The sequence below is a fragment of the Glossina fuscipes genome, unplaced genomic scaffold (genome assembly GCF_014805625.2).
Source record: "Glossina fuscipes isolate IAEA_lab_2018 unplaced genomic scaffold, Yale_Gfus_2 2, whole genome shotgun sequence".
NCBI classification, from domain to species: Eukaryota; Metazoa; Arthropoda; class Insecta; order Diptera; family Glossinidae; genus Glossina; species Glossina fuscipes.
Genome location: NW_023998416.1, coordinates 34,178,568 through 34,202,556, shown reverse-complemented (window position 1 = coordinate 34,202,556; position 23,989 = coordinate 34,178,568). Strand labels below are relative to the sequence as shown.

General features: G+C 35.3%; 2 protein-coding genes across 2 annotated transcripts; both read right to left on the bottom strand.

Moving 5' to 3' along the window:
• Positions 1-2,930: 2,930 nt before the first annotated feature.
• Positions 2,931-23,937, bottom strand: LOC119633139 (uncharacterized protein At4g38062-like). Its single transcript, XM_038026443.1, has 10 exons — positions 23,866-23,937; positions 23,148-23,319; positions 23,026-23,096; positions 5,954-6,253; positions 5,668-5,890; positions 5,414-5,611; positions 5,256-5,351; positions 5,071-5,193; positions 3,116-3,397; positions 2,931-3,056 (listed from the first exon to the last, which is right to left on the bottom strand). The coding sequence occupies exons 4-10, from the start codon at positions 6,133-6,135 to the stop codon at positions 3,000-3,002; spliced, it is 1,161 nt and encodes a 386-aa protein (XP_037882371.1). The 5' UTR covers positions 6,136-6,253; positions 23,026-23,096; positions 23,148-23,319; positions 23,866-23,937; the 3' UTR covers positions 2,931-2,999.
• On the bottom strand, positions 9,228-22,037 carry LOC119633137 (laminin subunit beta-1). Its single transcript, XM_038026441.1, has 3 exons — positions 21,802-22,037; positions 15,455-15,512; positions 9,228-15,391 (listed from the first exon to the last, which is right to left on the bottom strand). Exon 3 carries the CDS (start codon positions 15,101-15,103, stop codon positions 9,689-9,691), a length of 5,415 nt encoding a protein of 1,804 aa, XP_037882369.1. The 5' UTR covers positions 15,104-15,391; positions 15,455-15,512; positions 21,802-22,037; the 3' UTR covers positions 9,228-9,688.
• Positions 23,938-23,989: the final 52 nt, after the last annotated feature.

Genomic DNA, 23,989 nt, shown 5'->3' with positions numbered 1-23,989 from the left:
TTGTCTATCGAAATTTATTAGTAATGTAATCGGAAATTAAACTACTACAGCTCGAGCATTAAAAGTTGCTTCAGTGACTAGTGATCTTCGTCGTATAAAGCGTAATTTTAGGCAGTGATCATGAAAATGATGTGATGCAATCAATTTTGAAATGGTTTCGTCCTTGGGCCAAAACAGGCCAGTGTACCATATTTTATCAAAATTTAATGAAAGCAAGAATGCTATGCTGAAGTTGAAAACAAAAGTAATATACCCCGAAAGAAAAAATAATTTGCCAATCAAGTGTTTCGATCTTGGTCAATAAGAGTATTGTGCTGTAATATGCAGGACGCGAAAGGTGACGACGATGCACAACATTTAGCGACCACAGCCATTTCGAACAGCGTATCGTAACATCTTTTCATCTATTCGGCGACAAGAGTATGTTGACTTTATGCGAAAGCCACGAGAAAATGTTGTCAAACAAAGTTGAAAGGTATGTAGTAAGCATCAAGTTTTTTGAGATGACACTAAGCAAAGTATTACATTATCCTTAAAAATGATGCAGTTTTCTTTCGACTCGAAGATTAGCTGGAGGAGGACAGAAGGTATCGCTGGTTTCGCTGGTTATCACAGGTTAAAGGGAAGATGAGCTAATAACTTTACTTTCTGCGGTTAATGCGGGTTTTTATCTTTTACAAACCGAAAGCAATTAAAGGACCTATGGTATAATATAACCACTTGATCACTTGAACAGAGAAAATTTGCGAAAGTTACTAGAAAAGAATCCGCTTCATGGGCGCTACGTCTTCTAAAAGCAGATGCACAACAAAAGCATTACCAAACATAAGAAGGAATAACTTTGTTTTCTTTTTTTTTCTATGACTAGCTACTAGCTGGGGAATCTTCTCCATACGCGCAATACGCAGAGGGGTGTAGAGAAAGGAGGTAAGATTTGTGAACGTCCGTCTTGGTAATGGAGACATCAAGTACGATAGGAAAAACCAATGTTAATAGGCGATTCCAAAGGCGATTAAATAAGGACGAGCCACGGTAGGGTGTAGTGCCTTATGTAGGTAACTTGAAGACAAGTGGATGAGAACGCTGGGAAAGGCGCGTAGTCCTGTTGAAGGAATTAATTGGTGGACAAATGCCTTTTAGCTCTGTAAAATACTTGCCCTGAATGTACCTGTACATATTAGCAATAAAGCACACATTACTTCTATGCTCGAGGATGTCGAAAGTTTTGGACACACTTTCGTCGCCTATGTGAGTCTGAGCTTTTCGCTATATGCGTTACACGATGCGAGTTATACTCTAATTTTGGCGGGATATGATAAAAGTTTATCATACATTCTCAAATCCCATTTACGAAGGGTCTGGGAAAGGTAGCTTAAATTTAAAATAAACAAATTTTTGAACCACGAAACAAGAGCAAAACGTTCGGTGTTCTAGTTTTTTCGTTAACAATATTCAAACCGAATAAGAGAAGCAACCTTATCCTATTCAAAAAAAAAAAAGAAAGGTTCCTGCTACTACACCACTTTACTATTAGGTTTATATATCAAAAAAGAAAAAAAAGTCATTTTTAGTTGTAATCTGTCGATAAACAAACGATAATTTTTCATTAAAAAGAAAATAATATGAGTTTATATTTTATCAACTGTAAATAATTCACATACACGCGCACAGTTCAAAAGAGATCTCAATTAAATGCGACGAGTAATTTTCATGTGACCATTATCACACGATGCTAGGCATAAAAGTCTGCTGTCTTTCTTATAAGTTCCAAAGAAAGGTGAGGCTTGGTTGGGTATCTAACATTGAGAGTCGAGTATATATGTGAGAAAATCCTTAGATAGAGAGTAACTTTGGAAATTCAATATGAAACTAACGACGGAATATGAAAGTTGAATCAGTTTTGCGTCATTTTAGGGCTATGAGGACTCATGTTGGAAATGACAAATCAAGCAAGATATAATTTATTGGATTTACAAAACAGTACTGTAGCTAGTGATTGGCAGAGCAAAGTAAAAAAGAGTTTCTTCAACGGAATTAATTAATTAAGAATTTGAAAATTTAAAAAAATGTTCGTTTTGTGCTAATTCTGTTCTTCTCTTAAGAGTATGATTTCGAATTTTTTGTATAAGAATAAAGTGCTGAATTATTTAAGAATGTCTGAGATACTAATGATAATTTTGGCAAAAGAAAAGTGACTAAAGTGTAAACCCATTCATGTGGCGTCATCACCAGATCGTGTTAAGAATCGGGTTAAATGTGTTATGTTCTCGTATCGCAAATTGGCTACATGGGATATGCATTTCCGAAAATGGTAGGACTTTTTGTGGAAATGCCCATTTACAGTGATTTCCTGCCAAAGATTACCTGCGATCTACAAGCTTTACAGTGCCTTTGCGGCATTCAAAAAAAACTTCTTTTCTTGACGAATTGAAATGTTTATCATATCACTATTTTTTCAATATTTTATCGAAAGTTGTGGTAGCAGTTGAAGGATGACAATATCGCAAATAGTCCGTTCTGTTGATATTTTTCAATTATTTCAAAGCATTTATGATCTCCCCAATTTCAGAACTTTGTCTCAACAAAAAATACAAACATTCGCAAATTTCTGCAAATATTTGCAAATCTGCAAATACACGGTTACTAAAACTCGAATCGCACATTACAGTTATAACTGACAATTGGCGTACTTATCGCGGGCGACGTTCTTGCATTGGTCATCCCAATCATATTCAAAGAATCGATTGCGCGCGTAAGGGACACGTTTTGGAAATAATTATAAAAGTTGAATCAATGAATGGAAAGGAATTTTTGAATTTTTGATTTAACAAAACTTACAAAATATATAATAAAGCTTTACTCTTTATTCCACATATTCATTGTGTAAGCTTAGTTTAAAGGCAAAACAGTTCAATTTATAAACAAAAAATATATTTTAAATTCATGTAACAGCAATGTGTTACGTTTCACAAGGAAACGGTTCACGAATAAAAAGAACTTCAAAAAAGCTTTAGTTTATCAAAAGCATCTGAAGTAGTTTTCGATAAAGTCACTTCCTGTAAATCCATATAAATATATGTAAATATAGAATTTTTATTTTCATTAAATTACTAACTTTTTTAACGCGTTTAACACTTGGTTCCCATTCATCCAAGCTCGAAAAGTCACCTTCCTCGTTAGAATTCGATCTAAGGAACGACGGTGAACGATTACGCGGTTCCTCAAAACGCTTTGAAGAACGTTTACGGATCCTTTTGCATTCTGGTTGCTCATTAGAAGTTGGAACCAAATCGGTATTTTGCCTACTTTGAACCAAATTTTGTAAAGGAACTTCTTCATCTGAAGATGATGATGAATAAACCATCGGCTTGGTTATAGCAATATTTTCGTCAGCAGTCTGTAAACGAAAAAAAAAAACTGTGCAGAAGGAACTTATAACAAAATATTATTCAAATTCATAATCCATGAATCTTAATTTCAATATTTTCCAAAGAAAATTTTTACTCTCCGTTGTCGGCCTTTTCATAAAATGTTAATCTTTCTAACGCTACAAGATCTAATTTTTCCTACATTACGAGGGAAAAAGACGACAAATTATGTGAGAAGAAAGTGGAAAGACTGGGGACCATTTTTTTTAACTTCTATTATTTTTTTTTTTCATTGCTAATTGAAATTCTTTATAACGCTCCATTATCATATTAATAGGTTTCGGATAATTCGAAAACATCACATCATATAACAAAAAAAATTAAATTGAATTAAATAGGAAGCTTAAATCAGTCTTTGTTGCTGGTATATACCACACAAACGATATGGTAGAGTAAATGCATTGGTTAGAAAAAACTGAAAATGAAGTAATAACAGAATTTAAAGGAAAAATATACACAAGAAAGCAAAAAAAAAATCAATTGAAATCCTCTATTGACATTCAGTAGTTTGCGTTTAGCTGTAGAAAATAGTGTTACGTTTTAGGGGCCTAGTCTAAAACACTTCAACATCTCACACAAAAAAAAAAAAAAAAAAAAAAACTAAGAAAGTTAGATTCGGGGTGGATCGAATCTTTTATACCCATCACCGTTTACCCCAAAAAAACACAAAAGAACTTTTTTTCTCTCTCTACAATATGAAGTGGGCGCAGCTGGTTTCTTCTATTTTTAAAATAAAAGTTTTTGTCGTAAAGGCATGTGGGCGTTGTAGGCGTGTTCCTTGAAAAGTTAAGGTCAATTCCAAACATTTTTGCAAATTTGTAGACGATATTCTCATTGTCGCTAACAAGTGAATGTTTACCACAAATACTGCAGAGTTGCGCAAGTAGACAGGTGGGCAGATGAAGAGGCGGACATGCTTAGGTGTATCCCAAATTTGAAGCTGGCCAAGAATTTGTATACTTTATGAGGTTTAAATTAAAGTTTAAGAGACTATAATATTGGGTAGTGGTCAATTTTTTCCATTTTTGTGCGCCCATAGAAAATGCATTCAAAGTTTTGTACATTTATTTGTTATAGTTTATGAGTAATGAACAAAAGTCAATTTTTCATTCCCTTTGAAAAATAGAAGTGCTCTCAGTTTACGTGGTGCAGCGGGCGTGCACTTCGGCTGCTTTGGTTCATTTTCAATACCAACCTGCATGCAAGAACTTCTAATGTTTCCACCAAGTTTGGAGTCGATAGCTTCATTTTTGCATCCAGGAAAATGTTTACAGACGGACAGACGGACAGACGCACATGCTTAAATCGGTTTAGAATTTGATGCTGATCAATAATATATATATACTTTGTGAGGTCTTTGAAGCTTCCTTCTGGGCGTTGCAAACTTTTTGACAAAATGAATATAGCCCTCATCCATCGATGATGGGTATGAAAATTGAGAAAAATTTGTAAAAAATTATATATTATACTAATCTGGGAAGATTCACTACTACGTTTTGAATTCCACGCAGTGAAATTTATATTCTTATCTTACTTGTTGAATCAAAGCCTTTTTTAGTTTCATAAAAGCAACAAACGTAATTTCGCGACATGCTTTTGTCTTGTCTGCGAATTTATTTTTTAAGAAAGAATACATTATTACCTGTTCAGGATTTTGTATTTCATTATTGCCCTTGTTGGAAATACGGGGTTGCACGAGCAACGCCGGTTGACAAAAAACTCTTTTAATCTCCCGAACTCTATATTGCAACAGTGCAATAATGTGCTATAAATATAAAGAATTTCTTCAATATTTGATTTAACGTAAGTGCAGTGCATTAAATTCACATCTTTTTCCTTCTCCATATTTTCTTTATCGTTAACGGCCCTTTGTACGTCCAACTCTTTTTTTTGCAATTCCTCCTGTAGGTTTTTCAACTGATCCTGATTTAAAAAGTGAAATATTTTAGAATTAAACTTAAAAACCAAATTTTAAAAGCCGTTACCTCAAAGTTCTTATTGAGAGCTTCCGCTTCTAATTCTTTTGCCTTTTTGAACTCTTCAAAATCTTTTTTATTTTCGACAAGCTGCAGTTTTAATTCATTTATGTCTATCATCGCGCTATTGTACTCTTTATTTAGGTTTTCACAAGCCTGGACTTCTTCAGCACATTGCTGCTGCAAGCCATCGCAGCGCTGAGTTATCTGAAAGACAGAATTTTCAAACATTTTTTATTAAATTCTTATCCTTTAATATCTACTTCAGCAATTTGCTTATTTTTTTCGACGTTCATTTTTAATATCTCTTGGGATAATTTTTCAATTTGTTTTTTTAATAGCGTAATATTTTCATCGTAGCTCAGCTCTAGTTTATAGTATGTTTCACGAAACGTTCGTGCATCCTCCTTTGCCTTCCCATTAGCTTGTTTCAAACCAATGACTTCTTCGTTGATTTTTTTAATTTTCTCATCGCGTTCCCTTAGTCTACAAAAAGCCATATTTAAGATATGAAGAACAGATTAATTCATTTCTTAAGTTAAGTTGTACTTGTCATTCAAATCTTGTATAGTGTCTGCGTCCTCCATACGCAACGCTTTATATTGCGTAAGGTGAGCGACAGATTTATGTAAATCCATTCGCAGTTTCCTGGTAAAGTTTTTATAATATGCGAACACGTCCGCGGGGCTTTTATTGCCTTTTGATTTCCTTTCTTTTTTTTCTTTGCCCATTTTGCTGTTGAATGCTTTCTATTAAGATGAAGAAAGATGTTGGTCCAGCACTTATTTCGCTTTCTCTGAGATAGAGACGTGACAGCTTGAACACTTGCAGCCAGGAACGCAGAAAACGCTTTATGAAAACAAATATAAGGATTTATTAGGAGAGAAAATCAATGCAAATTTTTCAAGCAATCAGTTTTTTTTATTGTTGCCCTAAATTATCCCTTAAACACTCATAAATGTCATAAAAGCGTTATGGGCGTGGCAAAAAATTAAAATATATTTGCTACGCAGTGTAACTCTTACAAATTTTTCATTCTTTTTGCTTGAATTTTTACAGTGTCTGTAATACAACACTGTTCATTAACTAACAAGTGCCCGGCGGAAAGAAAAGAGAAAGGAGAAGGAAATATTTAGGGAAGCGAGGGATGCAACCTAAAGGATGTTATGCCTTTATCATCTGAGCACTCACCGTAGATACGACCAAGGTGAACTTTACCGCACTTAATATTTGAGCCCACGAACAGTGACTTCATAGTCGGGATTTCTATCCACTCCGCCAAAGAGTGAATTGCTATGAAAAATTGCTTTACTGTTTCTTAAAATAGTCTCTTTTATGATCCTATGATCTTTTACATACGTTCCAACGATTCGTAATACGATTTCTTCCATTCCACTTGGGACGACTATAAAACATGGCTTTTAAAAGCATGAACAGGAGTTTTCAGTCGACGGAAATCGGTATAAACAGCAAAAAACACTCTCAAATTATGAAATGCTCCGAAGCAAGTTAAAGTTATACATGTAAAATCTTCCGATAGGAACGTCAGATGATAACGGTAGTAACACTAGGTATTCCCAAGTCTCAAAATATAAAGAGTGCCATGGGTAATAAATGCAGCCATGAACCGGTGAATACATTATACCATGATACTCAATAAATCCGCTGGATGTCATGTAGATGTCGCTATTGTTCGCGAATTCATAGGATGTTTAGATAATATGAAATTTTTCAAAGTTTTAAAATATTCCTACCCCGAATTCACCAGTTACTACTACAGTTCTGGCGAAGCTACTTACAAGACACTTAATTTCGTTTGTTGATTAAATGTTGCTTTCTGCCGAGTGACCAATGAACAACGAATAAAACCTCTAAAGTAGGCTATGGCGTCCATGCGCTAAAAATATTGTTCATCGACTATACCGAAAAGGGGCAAAAGATTAATAGTAACATAATAGATAGTATATTAGTGTGAAATTCCCAAAAAAGGCTTTGAACCTACGAACTTATTGAGTGAAGTGTTATTTTGTGATGACAATAATCATTAAGATTTGTTAAGAAATTTTTAAAAAATATATTTAGAACATCATTTCTTACAAATGGGTAAGAAATTTAGAAATATGCCGTTAATTGAATCAAAAGTATTCATAAATTTAAAACGATCTTAAAGGTATTGAAATTGTTGGTCGTAGAAGTAGCGCAATATTTTTCTTTTAACAAAATTTGAGATAAGCTGTGATAATAGTCAAAAGGTAACTATTTCACTGTACACCAGATGTCTGTTCGCGTCGACTTGAGCCTTCGACCATCTTCCGTCAATGTAGAACATCAATAACCCCTTAATATTTTGGAAAAGTTTATGGTTGTTTTTTCTCCAATCTTTATCTTAACGGTATATGCGTTAGTTGTACCAAAATTGTGGTATTTTCTTGAGCAGATCAGTCATTTATGACCATTACTAAATACTTCGAGCATCAGTAGAAGCTGTCCAGTAGCAAGACTATAGCTCCATGTTACTTTTTGACATGTCTTAATAATGGATTCTGTCAACTTTGCCCTCTATTCTTCCAGTGAACTTTAGCCAACACCGCGAACTCATTGCTTTCTTGGTATTGTACTATATATGCTTTTCTTGTTTTTAGGTCGGTGCAAAAACGTTCTGCTATCTGCTCTAATTCCCTTAACTTTACCTTTGTCACCGCGTTGCAAACAATCGTATGATCTCTAGCAAGTAGGTAGCAATTGTGCATACTAAAGTTTTATATAAGGGACTCATTTTTAATTATATATCTATAAAAAGAAGCTTATGATTTATGTGCGTCTTCTTAGTCGTCCTTTCTACACGACTGCACGGATGCATTCTTGCATCGGTTTCTTTGAAGACTTTTTCAGAAGATATGAATGGACTTTGCTTCTTTTTGCGAGCAACGAGTTTGGTAAGAAGAACAGTGGCTCGTTTTCGACTGCGAATGGTATTCTTCCTACTAATTTAATGAAATTGTAAGCCAGTTTCATATGATGCTTTCTAATCAATTTCTTTCCTTCTTAGTAAAGGGAACTGCGCTTTTTACAAGAAGGCAATGAGTTGTTCTATTTCTCTACCCTTAACACAGCTTTTAAATTATTTAACTCTACAAAATATTAAAAATGATTAATGTGTTGTTCTTACGAGTAATTGTCGGATACTTCGTCTGTAACATTTGATTCACTTTACCCACTTCCTTCAGTTCTGCCGAAGCCCTGTATTAGGAAATTGTGACAATTATTTTCCATTTCATGCATTCCATGCAAGAATATCCAACGGTTTTACCAAATTTGAAACGTTATCTTAACTTTTGCGAGTGCGCAGACACACTAAAGGGCCCACAAACTTACATCAGTTACCCTTTCGAAGCACAGTTTGCACTATCTGAGCCTCAAACAAATTTAGGTTTAGGATATTTTGGCAGAAGGGTTAGCCATGAAAAAGGCTTCTTCCAGCTGAGTTGCTTGTGGTTTGGTATATCAAAAAATGCGTATTGCGGTTTATTTATTTCATTTTTTTTTTTTTTGACGAAGTCCATGTGTCTTATGAAACTATTCATGGTAATTAAAAAGTCGAAGTTGAAGAAAGTTATAATTGTCTTTATAAATTCGGTTTCGTGTCGTCAATGGCTAACGATGTGAAAATTGGCTGACATATTCATTAGAATTTTTATAAAATTCAAGGTCCTCCCACTTGCCGGGGAAAAAGTCGTGGCCGCTCGAACATACAGTAAAACATGAACGGCGCAATTTGGACACATGTTGCGGTATTAAAGTTGCTTGAATAAAAATAAAATGCTTTTTTAAATTGTTTTTATACACTTTAATATACTTAGTTATTCTGTGGCAATTAAATTATTACACGTTTAAACACAATGAAAAAATAAAATTCATAAATCACTATAAAATTGAGAAAACGTCTCCTTTAGATCGAATCAAACAAAAAAAAGGTTAAAAATTATTGGATGCTCTTAAATGTAAAATCTAATTACAAATATATATAAATTGGCTTGAATTAGGTAAAAGTTTCTTTTAAAATATAATTTTTTTGTTTAGTTATGGCTTTTATGGCAGATATATATACCTATGTACGTACTTAAAGCATTAGATTATGAATGGCATTCTTTTCTTTTTCAAATAAACAACTGCTCGAAAAATGCATTATAGGCTGAATCTTTGATACATTTATAAATGCTAAGAAAGGTCGTTGTGAGGATTTCTATATCAAAAAATTATGATAATAATAAACTAAATGAGTTTTTAGGACGAACATTGTCGATAACGATCAGCATTCATTTGTATATTCTTTAGATGTTGAGCTAACTCCTCGTGGAGAGGTTTTAAAGCCTCTTGCAATTGTTGCAATTTATCGTTTTTCTCATCGTATGTTTCGTGCATAAATTTCAATTCCCTTAATTTTTCCTTGGTATCTACCGTTAATTTAGAAGCTCTCTGCAGTAATTGTTTGGCTCGTTCTCGTGCACTTTCCGATTGCCGGGCACGATTGGTAAGCGTTTCATTGGCTGCACTCGAGGAGTATTGCAATTTTAAAGCATCGGAATGAGCATTTTGCGACAGTAACTTCACACTATCTGCCTCATTTTTCACGTCTTTAGCATCTAATTCATTTTTCAGAATATTCTTTTGCAGGTAATTGACTTTTTTCGCCAATTCCTCCACTTGTTGCGCCGTTATGTTAGCAGGTGCTTCCGCTTGGCTGGTTTCAGCGTCAATTTGATCTAAATCCTTCGCTGCGAGCTCTATATTACTATTAGCTTCCAGTATCGCTTCTTGGGCTTTTCCCTGTGATAAGTCGGCATCATTAAGATTTTCTACCACTGTATTGGCGGTACCAAGGATTTCGTTAGCTGTTTCCTTAGTAGCATTCGCCTTCGCTTGCAATTCGTTAACTCTGGCCAGATCAGATCGTGTATTATAAATAATACCTTCCACATTTTTCAATGAAGATACAGCATCATTAATTTTGCCTCCTAACGTTTGTATTTCCAGTGGATCTAAGGTCAAGTCTAAGGTTAGAGTTTTCTGAGCTAGCTCTTTAGTTTCGGTGGGCAAAGCTACATTATTTTCTAAAAATTCCGTTAAGTTTTGTATCATATCTTCACCTCGCTTCTTGTTCAATTCGGTGCGATTCAAATAGGTTTCGGCATCCTCGTGCGCATCCTTAGCCTTTTGGTAGGCATCAGAAGCGTTTACTTTTGCTTGAAATAGAGATCTAATAGTTTGATCAGCCTGATCCTTTTTTTCTTTAATTTCCAATTCGGTATCCTTAGCGACTTTAAGAGCTTTCTCAGTCCGTGTCAAAGCGCCGCGTTCGCAAGAAAGACCACCGCAAGTGCCACATCCGGCGCCACCACAAATGTTGTCGCAAGGATCACCCTTACGATCGCAAACCTCATTATTCAATTCTGGTATCATGGCAGTCAACGCAGAAAGCTCTGAGCGATACTGATCGATGAGATCATCGTTCGCCGTTACCGCGGAAGACTCGTCTTTCATTTTGTTTGCTAAAGTTTCGACTCGTTTGCAGTTGCGATCAGTACTAGCAGCAAAATCCTCCGCTTCGTTTTTTACATTCGTTAAGTCTAAAACTCGATCGTAGGCATTTCGTGTCAAATTCAAAGCACCTTCAATATTGGATTCTTGCAGTTGTATGCCATTCTCTTTTAACTCTTGCGATAATTTTTTGACCAAAGCCGATTGGTTCTGTAAAGTTTCCAGCTCCGCGGCTGACAAACTAAGCGACGAATAAATGCTATCCAAATTGCTTTCAGTATCAATCAGCTTTTGGTGAGCTGCGCTTAATTTGCGTTTTAGTTCGCTAACTTCACTGTCCAAGGTGTCCATATCCTGCAAGCTAACAGAAGTATTTTGCAATAAGTTTCTTATATTTTGCAATTTCGTATCCAACGCGTTGAATTCAGCTGTATATGCTCCAGTAGCTCCGATCAACTTTATCTCTTTTGCACGCTGTATTGCATGCATACTAGCTTCTTCGAGCTCTTTAAGTATCAAATCCCAATTACTGAAGCATTCACCGCATGGCATACAGTGAGGAGATTCACCCAAATAACCGCGGGCACATTCGTTGCATTTGTAACCTCCGATGCCTTCATGACAAACACATTGGCCAGTCTCTCGATCACACTGGAAATCGGCTGAGCCATAGGGATCGCAATCGCAAGGTTGACACTTTTCGTTGGGATTACCCCAGTAATTAGTTTGACATTGATTACAAGCCCGACCTCCGAAACCAGACTTACAATCACATTGACCATCATAACGATTACACTGCTCCGACAGAGCGCCAATCGGATCACACTCGCAAGCTTCACATCCCTCTCCGGAAGCAATCTTCCAATGATTCTCAGCGCATTCATCGCAACGAAGACCCATTACATTGGGCAAGCAAGGGCATTGCCCGCTAAAACGGTTACAATATTGTATGGTTTTATTTGTACCCAGGAAGTCGCAATCGCAAGGAACGCAATTTTGTTGCAAAGCGTCGCCGAAATATCCATCACGGCACAACTCGCAATGATCACCAGTAGTGTCGTACAAACATTTTATACAATTCCCCATACGACGATCGCAGTTACCGGTATCATAAATATCGATATTGTTGCTGCAGTTACATTTTTGGCAAGATCCCCCTGGTTCTTCGGCGTCGCCAAAGTAGTTGTCAGCGCATACATCGCAGCGTGATCCATCGTAGCCTTCTTGGCAATGACAGATCATATTGTTATTGCGCAAATCTAAAGAGCAGCCGTCCGCATGAGCGTTACCACTGGCCATAGTGTCCGGGCATCGACAAGCACGACAACCAATTTCACTACCCAAAAATGGGTTACCATAGTAACCATTTAAACAGGCATCGCATGCATAACCTGTGGTGAAATCCATGCAGTTTAAGCATTGCCCTGTTCGGGCATCGCATTGCTGAGCATGGCCGTTACATTCACAGGCTTGACAGTTTGGAAAATTCCAAAAACCTGGTTGACATTGATCACACTCGCGGCCGTATGTATTGGGATGGCAAGCACACTGGCCTGTTACTACATCACAATTATTGTCTCTAGAACCTATACTATTACAGTCGCAAGCCTTGCAGCCTTCTGGGCCAAAACCGTACGTGCCTGGTGCACATTGGTCGCACTGACGTCCCACAACGTTAGGTTTGCATTGACAGAAGCCACCATGAGCGTCGCATTCTTTACTGAGTGAACCAGTTGGATTGCAATTACACATGCTTGCGCCATCGTATATAACCATGCTTACATAGTTTTCTAATTCTTTGCAACGCTCGCTGGCATAAGGTCGGTAACGTATATCGTACAACGATTGATTACAGCCCATCTGATAATATTCATCGCGACGGGAGTCGGCAATTGGTGAACCGGTAAATACAGTTGTGAGTTCAATACGCGGTATTAGAGTCAGAGAATCAACAAGTATGGTGGCCGTTGGATTATCCTCATTGTGCCGTCTACGCTCAAAATGGATTTTGAATTTGTAGACTTTTCCAGCTTCAAGACAGATTTCTCTCATAGCCAACACTTGTCTCTCATGATCAGACAAGAGAAAAGGTATCCGAGTTTCACGAGCACTGGAACCGTAAGGAACCATAGACGCGCAATCGCCTTTAGGGTCGACTTCATCCGGACGAACCAATGTGATAAAAGCGTCTTCCCAATCCCCACGCGAGGTTGTTTGATACCGTATTAATACGTCGTATGGCATTGACCGTGGTATATCATTCACTGTAATGACCAACTCAGAATTTTCTGGTACCCGTACGAAACCGATTCCAGTCCAATCAGGCGTGCGGTCCACGCTAGGTTGGAAGGGCACCGTAGAACAATTGGCATTATTCACATTAGAAATACATAAGTCAGGAATTTCTGCTTCGTGTATTATGTGAAGCTGAGGTATAAAATAATTTTGCTTAGGCAGAGAACATGCGCGACCCGTCATATGAGGACGGCAACGGCATTCCCCAGTAATGACATCGCAGAAGTTATCATAAGAACCGCCCGCATCACAATCACATGGTAAACAACCGTCTTCGGATTCAGATAGACCAAATGTTTCCGGAGCACATTGATTGCAATCCTTTCCAGTAACCAAACGCTTGCATGTACATTCTCCTGTGAACATATTACATCCGGTATTGTCAACGGTACCCAAAGTGTGACAACTACAAGCTTCGCAGCCTTCCGGGTTTTCAGGATCCAAATTCCAGAAACCATCTTTACAAGTGTCGCAACGTCTGCCACGAACATTTGTTTTACAATGACAAGAGCCAGCTTCTATGCCATTATCTGGATCATTCACAGAATCGCAAATTCCTTCATCCAAAGAGCCAATCGGGTCACAATCGCACGGTTTACAGACGTAAGGACTGCGAATATCCTCCGACGGATCGCGGTAGAAAAATGCCATGCATTCTTCGCAATGTTGACCCATGGTATTATGTAAGCAATTGTCGCATACACCGCCCGATATACGACCAGATTTTTCAAATACAGCCTCATCGAAATGACAACTGACAGCATGATCATTACATTCACATTTTTTACAAGCATTAGTTTGTTTACCCAAAGCCGGTTTCCAAGGCAAATCATTGAAGAAATCCTCACAAGTCTCACAATTTAAGCCTCGAGTGTTGTGAGTGCATTGACAACGGCCATGAACCATATCAAGTTCGTTGTGCTCGGCAGTATCCAAAGGCAGACATTGTGATGCATGTCCATAACATTGACAAGAACCTCGGACAACCATATAATTTATGCCGTAGTAATATTTCTCTTCATTTTCTAAACGATTATCTAACAAGTTGTCCCCAAGTTTATGTAATTTTTGAAATATTACGCGCAGATTAGTAACCTTGAGCATATTTTGAACATGGGCAGCGTAAGGATCGGAGACGTTAATATTAGGAGGCAAAACGCGGAAAATAACCTCACCGTTACGTGATGGTTCGACGTTCGAGTAACGTGAAGTACATACAACATCGCTTATATTACGCAAAATGGTCGGCACGCCTGGAAAGGAGTCAGCGCAATCGTAAGCAAAATAACGATACACTTGCCAGGTTTCACCGAAATCAAAGGAACGTTCAATGAACATGGCAGAAGGACGAAAAGTCGTGAACGACATAATTAAATGTGTAAAATGAAATTCTGCTTCCAAATCAAGTTGTATCGACACGTTCTCTTTACCATTTTCCGATTGCCACCAAGTGGGTATATTCGTACCAGGTTTAGTTTTGTAAATAATCTGACCAATTCGATGATTTTTATAGGGATCATTACGAGTTTCTTCACGAGTATCACATAAAAAACATTTCTTATCTTGTAAATGCGAAAGTATGCAAAAACGTTCTGGTGAATGCAGACCACAAGTCGATGAGGCTGTTAAGCGATTTTCTCGACCAATTAATAAATTGCCAGTGGCTGGGTAACATGATGAACGTTCACAGGGATGCGTTTTTACGTACGTGCGCGGTGGATTGCGAGGACGATCTCGACGACCAGCATGCCTCTGCGCGTTGATAGGCAATACATAAATAAAGCTGAATAAAAATATGAAGCTAATTATAGTGATAAGGGAGAAGCGACTGCCAATGGCGGTGCCGCCACAAAACAATTTAATCATTATGTTACGTTTCTACGCTCAGTGTATTCTGAGTACGCTTGTTTTACTTAAGATGAATTTGTCGTTGAGATTATTGTCGTTGAGCTAGTTCATAAGCTTCCGGTTACAATTAACATAAGAAAGCGAACGAAATGCTCTAATTTCGTTTTGCGACTGTTCCCTCCTTTATTTTTATTTTTTATCAAAGTAAATTTACAAAGAAAAAACTGATTTATAGAAAACCTTCTTTTAGTATTTCGACCGAGGGGGGATGGGTTTGTTTCAGTTGCAAACTCGTAGTTATTTCACCTGCAAATGAATTAAAATTTTATTAATGTTCCTCATGTTGACACGTACACATTTTATACTTACTGTAACTTGCTTAAGTGAAATTTGATCATTCGCGAACTTAGAAGTGAAAGGTGTGGATCTGCAACAAACTCTTGATTTTTTATATGTTCTAATAAGTTCTTAAAATTGTCCAGCTTAAAAGGAAAATATATACACGCCAAGTGAAGTTTGCTTTTCAATCCTAAAAGAGTTATATAGCTTTGCACATAAAAAGTATTTTATGTTATATTCAGAAATTTACGGAATAGAATTTGAAAATTGTTCCGAACGCTATTTGTGCCTCTTCAAATTTCTTATCAGCAAATTTCAAAATTCATCTGCATTTATTCACTACAATAATTCATTTATGTAATATATGTTTGTGTTATATATTGTCACTCTTTCGGACCTTCTTTGATGAAGGGAATTTTTGTATTGTAGGCGCACACACATTTAAATAGGTTATCCAAGTTTTTTGAACTACTTCTTAGTAAATAATATATAAAGATTAAATTTATACAATGCACTATCTTATCAGACTTCAACACGTCCGTAGCCGACCAGAATTTCGCCCATATTAACCGCCTAAAGATCTATTAAGAAATTTACGAAATTAGGTTTGAAAATTTTTTTAACTCTTTTTGGTTTCTTTTCAAATTTCTTATCAACAAATTTCAAAATTCGTCTGCAGCTACTATTCACTGTAATTTTTCATTTGTGTATTTTATATACATATATGCACACATATATATACAGTTATATTATATAATATCACTTCTTTAGGACTCTTTTACTAAAAAACGGAAACCTTATATTGCTTACGCGTACATATTGGAATATTTTATCCAAGTTTTTTGAACTATTTATCAGTAAACCGTTTATAAAGATTAAACTTATATAGCGCACCCCAGTCAACTTTAACCCGTCCGTAATCGACCAGAATCTCGTCTAGACTAAACATATAAAGTTTTAATTATTTTTCTTAATCCATTATTATGAAGCCATTGTGAAGAGAAGTAGAGAGAGAGAGAAAGAGAGAGAGAGAAATGATGACAGAGAGAATGGTGATAAAAAAAATAATATTCTTTTTAAGTTAAACTCACATCTTAAGTTGTAGCTTCACTATTCAGGCTTTTATCGATCATCTCAAGCAAATACAATACGAAGCCATGTGCACTCAATTCCGTTTGTTTTTTTTTTTATTTTGATTTTTTGTAAAGAAGAAATTTGATAAATAATGTATATAAAGGAATTTGTTATCAGCACCTTCAAATTACTATGAATTTGTGGTATTTTTCCTTTTCATTTGAAACAAAGTTTTAAACAACGCAACAAATACTTTTCTTAATATTAGGAATAGCACACATACACACATTCATATGCATATGGTTTTTTAACAATTGTCCAGTTTTTTCATTCACCTTGTATGCAATCTCAAAAACAATCTGCTTTTCGAACATTTTCTGGTGAAAGAAATTCAGTTCAAATAAGACAATTATTGAAATACCGCTTTCATCTCTCCTTTCATTTCATTTCTCATTAACGCGGAGAGGTTTGCGTAAATTTTGAAAGCTTTTCCAATAAAAGGATATAGAACTAAAATGGATCCGTTTTCGATATAATCCAGAATTTACTCTGAAAATGCTTGACAGGAATATCATTGCCAGGGATAATTCCCAGGATTTCATGTTGATACATAGTGAAAGATAATGACTTTTTGAATGTATACCCAGGGATATCTAAATAAAATACACGACATAAAACCAAGCATAAAACCTCGAAAAAGTGAAAAGAACAAAAATTTAATCAATTGTAACTTTTTGTGGGCAGGGCAGATGTTTTCCATTTTTGCACATAAGGAGTAGAGTGCTTTGTAAATTAAATGTGGAAAATTTCAGCTTTTCAACTTTTATAATTTCCGTGTAACGAGCAAAAATCTAAACATTTTTGGTTAAAAAAACAGACCTGCGTTCAATTTAGGCTCCAGTACGCGTTTCTGCTCCGACCGAAACTTCCAATGTTTCTACCAAATTTGAAACCGATGTCTGCATTTTTGCAAGCAGGAGAGGAGCCAACAGCATACACCATACAGACGGTGACACATAGCTAAATCAACTCAGAATTCAGGGTGTCTGAAGGTTCCTTTTGAGTAACCCCATCTTACAGTGATGGGTATAAAAATTTTGATTTAAAGATTTTTCTGCTGAAAAAATCCAATACCTGAACGAAACTTTTTCTCTGAAACTCCAAGCTATTTCGCAAACGCTTTAAGAGGACCGGCTGTGCCGCAAAAGCCCTTCGCAGAGAATTTCCAGAACACAGAACTTGTTATAAAAAGAAGAGAAAAGATCTGGTCTACAATACATTTTTTAACTTTAAGCGTGGTTTTCTAGAAAGACAATTCCCTAAAAAATAACATAACCGCAACAATTTCTATTCTCTTCATCTGAATTTTTTACAACATCTCTATGTGGGAGGAAAGTGGCATAAGTTGAACTAAACATTGTTCATTACTGAAATATCTTTCTTCTTTTGTTTGCTCATGAATTAAACTTTTTCATTAGCTGTAGAACTACAGATAGATTTAAATGATTTTTCTTTTTAGATTCAAGTTTGCACTTCAATTAAAGATATTTAGCGGGAAGCTTTCCGGTGTTGTTACATTTCGCTATATAATACTCTTATATATACAAGAAGGGAGAACAAATTGACAGCATTGAAGACTGTTCTACTGAGGTCGGAATACTGTTCCCAAGAATAGATAAGAATGAAGAATAGCTATTTTTCCACTAAATTTATTTTAAAGCGATTTTGGGGGATTTGATCATGGAGCCTTTAATTGCCCGAAGCCGAATAAGAGAATCTACAATTTCTTAGAACTTGAAACCTTCGGGCATTGCAAAGTAAACGGTAATATTAATATATCATCATATTTTAGCAACTAGTCCGAAGATGATCTAATGCAAACAAAGCAATAATGTGTGAATTTTTGTTTACATAAAAATTTGTTTTAACTCTATGTGAACTAAACTAACACTCGCATTCATTTATGTATCCGACTAATTGCCTAAATGGCGTTTGCTCTTAATAAATATAACCTACAATACTTCCAAGCGACATTATTTCGTTTATCATGCAAAGTAAGAAAATGACAAAAAATGGAAAATGAAGAAAAGAATAATTTGAAAGAAACTGTTGGATATTGTAAATAGTACTAATCTTGGTATTAAAAAACCCAGTTCTGCCAAGAAGTCAGTTCTTGATCAACCAGCTATCACATCCAGAAGCAAAATATACCTGAGAGAAAAAATACCTAGAGAAAAAAACAACGACAATTATTTGACTCTAGGGGAAGATATAACACTTTATTACTTTAAACCTTCGTTAAATTGACAGGAACTGAATTCAAATGGTACTCAATATATTGCTTCTCTTCCATATCCTCTCCTGCATTTTTGCATTGAGTACCATTGGCCTCACATTGAACGAATTATCGATTACTAGAATTAAAAGAACTATCGATGCCCAATATTCGTTGTTAGATACATTATTCATTGTAAGAGAGTAGCAGAAACATCCAAATAATTTTAATCTTATTAATTCCAACTCGAAACGTAATCCTGCTTCACTAAAATACAAGACGACATTACGAACCATTTTTTTGCTTTCAACAATTGAAATTTACGTTCCCACATTCCAGAGCAAGAAATTGGAAGACAATACTTACATTGCTTTAAGGTTATAAAATTGCCTTTCTCTTTAATGTGGCCAATCACTCAGGCCGCTAAACGAATAACGCGGTGACGGTTAGAGAGAAGTGGGAAAAAGGAAAGAGATAGAGAATAAACGCAGCCTTGTGGACGCGCGCACAGTTCGTGAGTGTTATACCTTTACTGACTGAGTCCCCAGCTATGACCAAGTGCCGCATTGGGTTTTGCGTCTGCGAACACCGACTTGATTGTCATTATTCTGGTCTACTCGGCCATCGAAAGATCTAAAAGCAACTTTAACGAGATAGTTCTTAAATTCATTTGAGTAATCGCTTCTCTTATGTATAGAATGTTTATTAGGAGCTAGAATTCGGAAGAAGAAGAACAAACTTATCGAACCAAAACTTTAAAACCTGGTCGAGCGATCATATATGTAATCTTTTTTCGGAAAGTGCTGAAATCCGCTTTACATTACATATTTATATGATTCTGGAAAACACTCTTAACCGAATATCTGCCATGAGTTGTTATACATTCTTAACCACGACTAAGGTGAGAAGGCATCGTCTTTTGTCGCGACAATGCCAGACGGTAAACTTTCTTAAAGACTCGGCGAAAGTTGAGAGAGCCTCACTTTAAAATTGTGCTTGTTGAGTCTCTCGCTTATTCAGCCTCTGCTGAAAGCTAACTTCAAAAAGGGGACTACAATGATCGCACAGAATTTCTATAGCGATGGCAAAAAATAGTCAATCAAAGTGGAACATGTTCGCTTTAATAAAGACGTCTGCAATGATTAATTCTTGGTATTCTATGATATCGAAATTAGGCGAGGCTTAGTATGATGTTTAATGGTTAATCTTGCCCAAATGTAATTTGTTTATATTACCCGACTTTTATTATATTATTGTTTTTAATAATTTTATTATATTATCGTTTTTATTTATTATCTTATACCATTTTCGTAATTAACTTCCAATAGCTTTTTTTTCAGTTTCTATTTTATATGCACATTAACAGATACATTAACAAAATAATTCAATATACTTGTGTTTCCTGCCGATTTTCTAAATACATAAGAATACGACACCACATCGTACAGTGTAAACAGTTTGTAATACATTTAAAGTACAATATGATTATGATTCAGGGTAAAATATGAAGGAAAAGAAGTAATAAGACTCGAGAAAAAATGAGATCAGCAAATGTTTTGGGCGAAAATTATTTTCATTGAAAACTGAAATAATGGCAAATATTAAGCTAGTACTGATCCCAACGTTGATGTACAATATAAATGTTGTGCTTCTAAAAGGTGCGCCGGAAGAACGACTTGAAGTTTGGTCGAAAACACAAAATCATCTGCAATTTAATAAAAGTGATTACTGATGGAAATCCTTACGTTGCTAAATCTAGGCTAAGCAAGCTACAGAAGCGCGTGTGTAAGCATGTCGTGTGGGGCTACACGACATGTGGTCATCGTTCAAACTTTGACTTTTTATAAGTTAAATTATGGAAATAGAACGACAAGAAAGCACAGATGTAAGCCAAAGCAAATAGATATTTCTAAGATATTTATGCTTACCAAAGCAGGCTATTACTTCATATATACAACGCAGATGGTTATATCTCAATTCGGTTTTATAGCTGAAGAAGACTGAAGAGACTGAACTTATGCAAATTTTAAAATATTTCATGTATTAAGACTTAATGACGAATCTGTAGTAATTCCTAACTAATATCTATGGACTATGAAATTCTATGCTGTTTTTCAGATTTATATGCGTAAAAATAAGCATTCAAGTATTTGAAAGAACTTACGGATAAAAATATTTGTAAGCATAGGTAGTTTCGTAGTCATTTGAATGTTAGTCGTCTTGTCTTATCTTAAAAGCATATAATGCTCATAAATGGATTACTTGTTGGTTGCGTGAGACTGTCAGTAGTTAAAACAGACTGATGTCATTGTTTATAAACCGCATAAAAAACGGAAAAAGCCTTTAATTTTTTATGACAAATAGACGAGCCGAGCTAAAGAATGAACTTCATAAACACATATTATGCTCTGCTTAGCAATACATTTTCCCCTCTTTGTGGTTTGCTGTATACAGCAGCAGCAATGTTTATTTTTTAAAAGAGATACATAAGTAATGGTTTTGATTTCACAACAACATACCCTGACAGACAGAGAAACAATCAGAGACGCAGCGCTAATAAAATAACAGAAAATGCACTTCAGCTTGATAAACTGAAAGCAAAGGCAAAAGCAACAGCACTCACTATGCAAATAAGAAAATTTTCTTAAAGAACAGACTGTAAAGGGAAATGGTGTAAAATTTTTCAAAATGTAGAAAAGAGAAAACGTAATTGTTTAGCAGCCGTTTATGAAATGGAAACAAATCAAGCGAAAACACAGAAAAAACATGTAGAAAAAAAAACAACAAAAAAGAAAAACAATGAAAATCAGATGAAAAAGGAAAAATTCGCACTTACAAAATGGTTTCAAGAAACTTAACACGCAAACTTAAATCAAAATCTAAAAGATTTTTTTTTTTTCATTTCTTTTCAACGTTTATGTAAATGTTATAAGCAAACAAACTTCACTTGTGACATACGTATATATATTTAATTTTAACAAAATTTCTTGTGCCTGAATTCAATTTTTTATTAGTTGAGTATGCTCACCATTTGTAATCTTTTCTGCACATTCATAACATACGTTCCTGGGTCCTTTTTTCTTCTGTTTTTTAAAGCATTAAATACGCTCCAATACAATAACAATAACAACACTATGGAAAAGTGTTATTTTTTTATAGATATGAAAGCACTATGTTCATCATTACTTCACTTCACTTCATATGTAACCATCCGTTTGTTACGCCGCCATCAATAACCAACGCGTTAACGTTTTAAACTCACAATTCAAACTGAAAAATCGCGAATGCCGCTAAGCATTCAGTCAAGTCTTTCAAGACAAATTCAAATTGTTTTAAGAACTTAAACAAACATCTCTCTCATAAATGCTCACATTACAGAGAAAACGAAGCGTATTTGAGGATCTCTTCTGTTCACAGGAACAACATAGTCTTTTCAGAGATATTTCTCCTTTAGATAGATTTGCCAGAGCTAACAATAATTACAATACAATAACAATACAATAATAATTATCAGTACAATAACTTTTTACAATAAGATCAAAAATATTCGTGTCCAAGAGAAACTATTCTTACATCAATTTGGTTTTTAAGAGATGAAAAATATTTCTCGTTAAGATCTTTTTCAAGATCATCGCATAGTCAAAGAGAGAGACAATATTTCTATTTTGGTATGAGAATTCTTGAAATTCTCATCTTCAATTCAAATTCTCTTCTTTCATTTAGCCAATTTCCACATAAAGATTTAGATATACACAATCATTTCTATGCATCCCGGCAACCTTCTGAAAATATTACAAGTTTACTACATAATTGTTCGTGATGTGAACTTTCGGAGTTTTTTTGAAGAATTGCGATGTTTAATGTACTTGAGGGCATTGCTAAGTTTATTTGCGGCAGTATAGGAAAGCTAACTAACATTCGCAATTTGATTAACTAGGACGATTACTTTGAAGAATCAAAATCCAATGAGAAAGTTTTAGCTAAAAAAACCAGGATGCTATCGCAATAGACTAAGAAATTACAAATTAATTAAAAAACATGTTCCAATCAGCATATTTGAATTTCAAAGTAATCATTTAAGAAAGTTTTCCTTTTATATATATATATGTATAAAAAAGGGATATTTAGAAACCAACTGAAATACTTAAAAATACCAAACGCTCCCATACTTATATTTATAAAGCGATTAACAAACTTCATTAATAACAAATGACTTAGTATACCCTAAAAAAAGCAAATAAATCCGACTTACCGAAAATTTACGCAAGTTAACACGATTAATTCAGTCAAACTGCATCAAACCGGCAATTTTCACTGCTTCACCTAAAGTTAATGTGTCTTAAAATTTATTAGAAATTAGCTGCAAAACGTTACCTTTACAAGGAGGCGATTCCAAAGATAGGCAGGATGGCGAAAATTTCCAAGAAGGCAAAAATTTTTTGAATTCGAGGCAAAGATTGATTAGTAAATTGTCAAATAAATTGCTGAGGGCAAAGCTGCCAAGTTTCAATTATGCAATTAGAAGAAGAGGAAGTGAGACGAAAAACTGGAATTAAAAAACAGAAAATAAGGAGATATTTCACACGTCCGGAATTCAAACCAAATAATAATTTATTGACTGTGTTCTGCTTAATAAAAATTAGCAAAAACCTTTACTCAGTGATAGTAATATACAAAACTAAGTAAATTTAAATATTCGACATCTGTCATGTTCGTGTACAATAGCGACAATACCGCACCATCTCATAAAAAAAGGTTAACGATCAAACTAGTCGTTGTACACACAATTGAAGTGCAATTTACACTTGGCAGTACCGGTTTGATTACCTCGAACAGTTTAACGTTAGCTGAGCAAAAGTGAGCCTATTCATTCGTTCGCATTTGAAATTTAAAGCATCCGAATCTTTCTAATAGTGATTGGGTATAGGTGGTTTGAGCTTGGTGCAGAAATTTTACCAAAATGTTAATACATACTTGGGAATGGTCTTAAAAGCTTGTAAAACATCCATATTATTCTGATTCTAATATATGATTGTAAATTAATTTAAATGTTAGCAGTAGCGTCAAAACATTAAATTGCTCATAAGTGTACTTAGCAAAAGCCGAAAAACTGGCATCTCTGCTTGGACGCGACAAAGTGATATATGTACATGGCAAAAAGGACAGTATAACTCATCACAACAAAGATACTCCAAGTAGTTTCAAGAGGTCAAAGC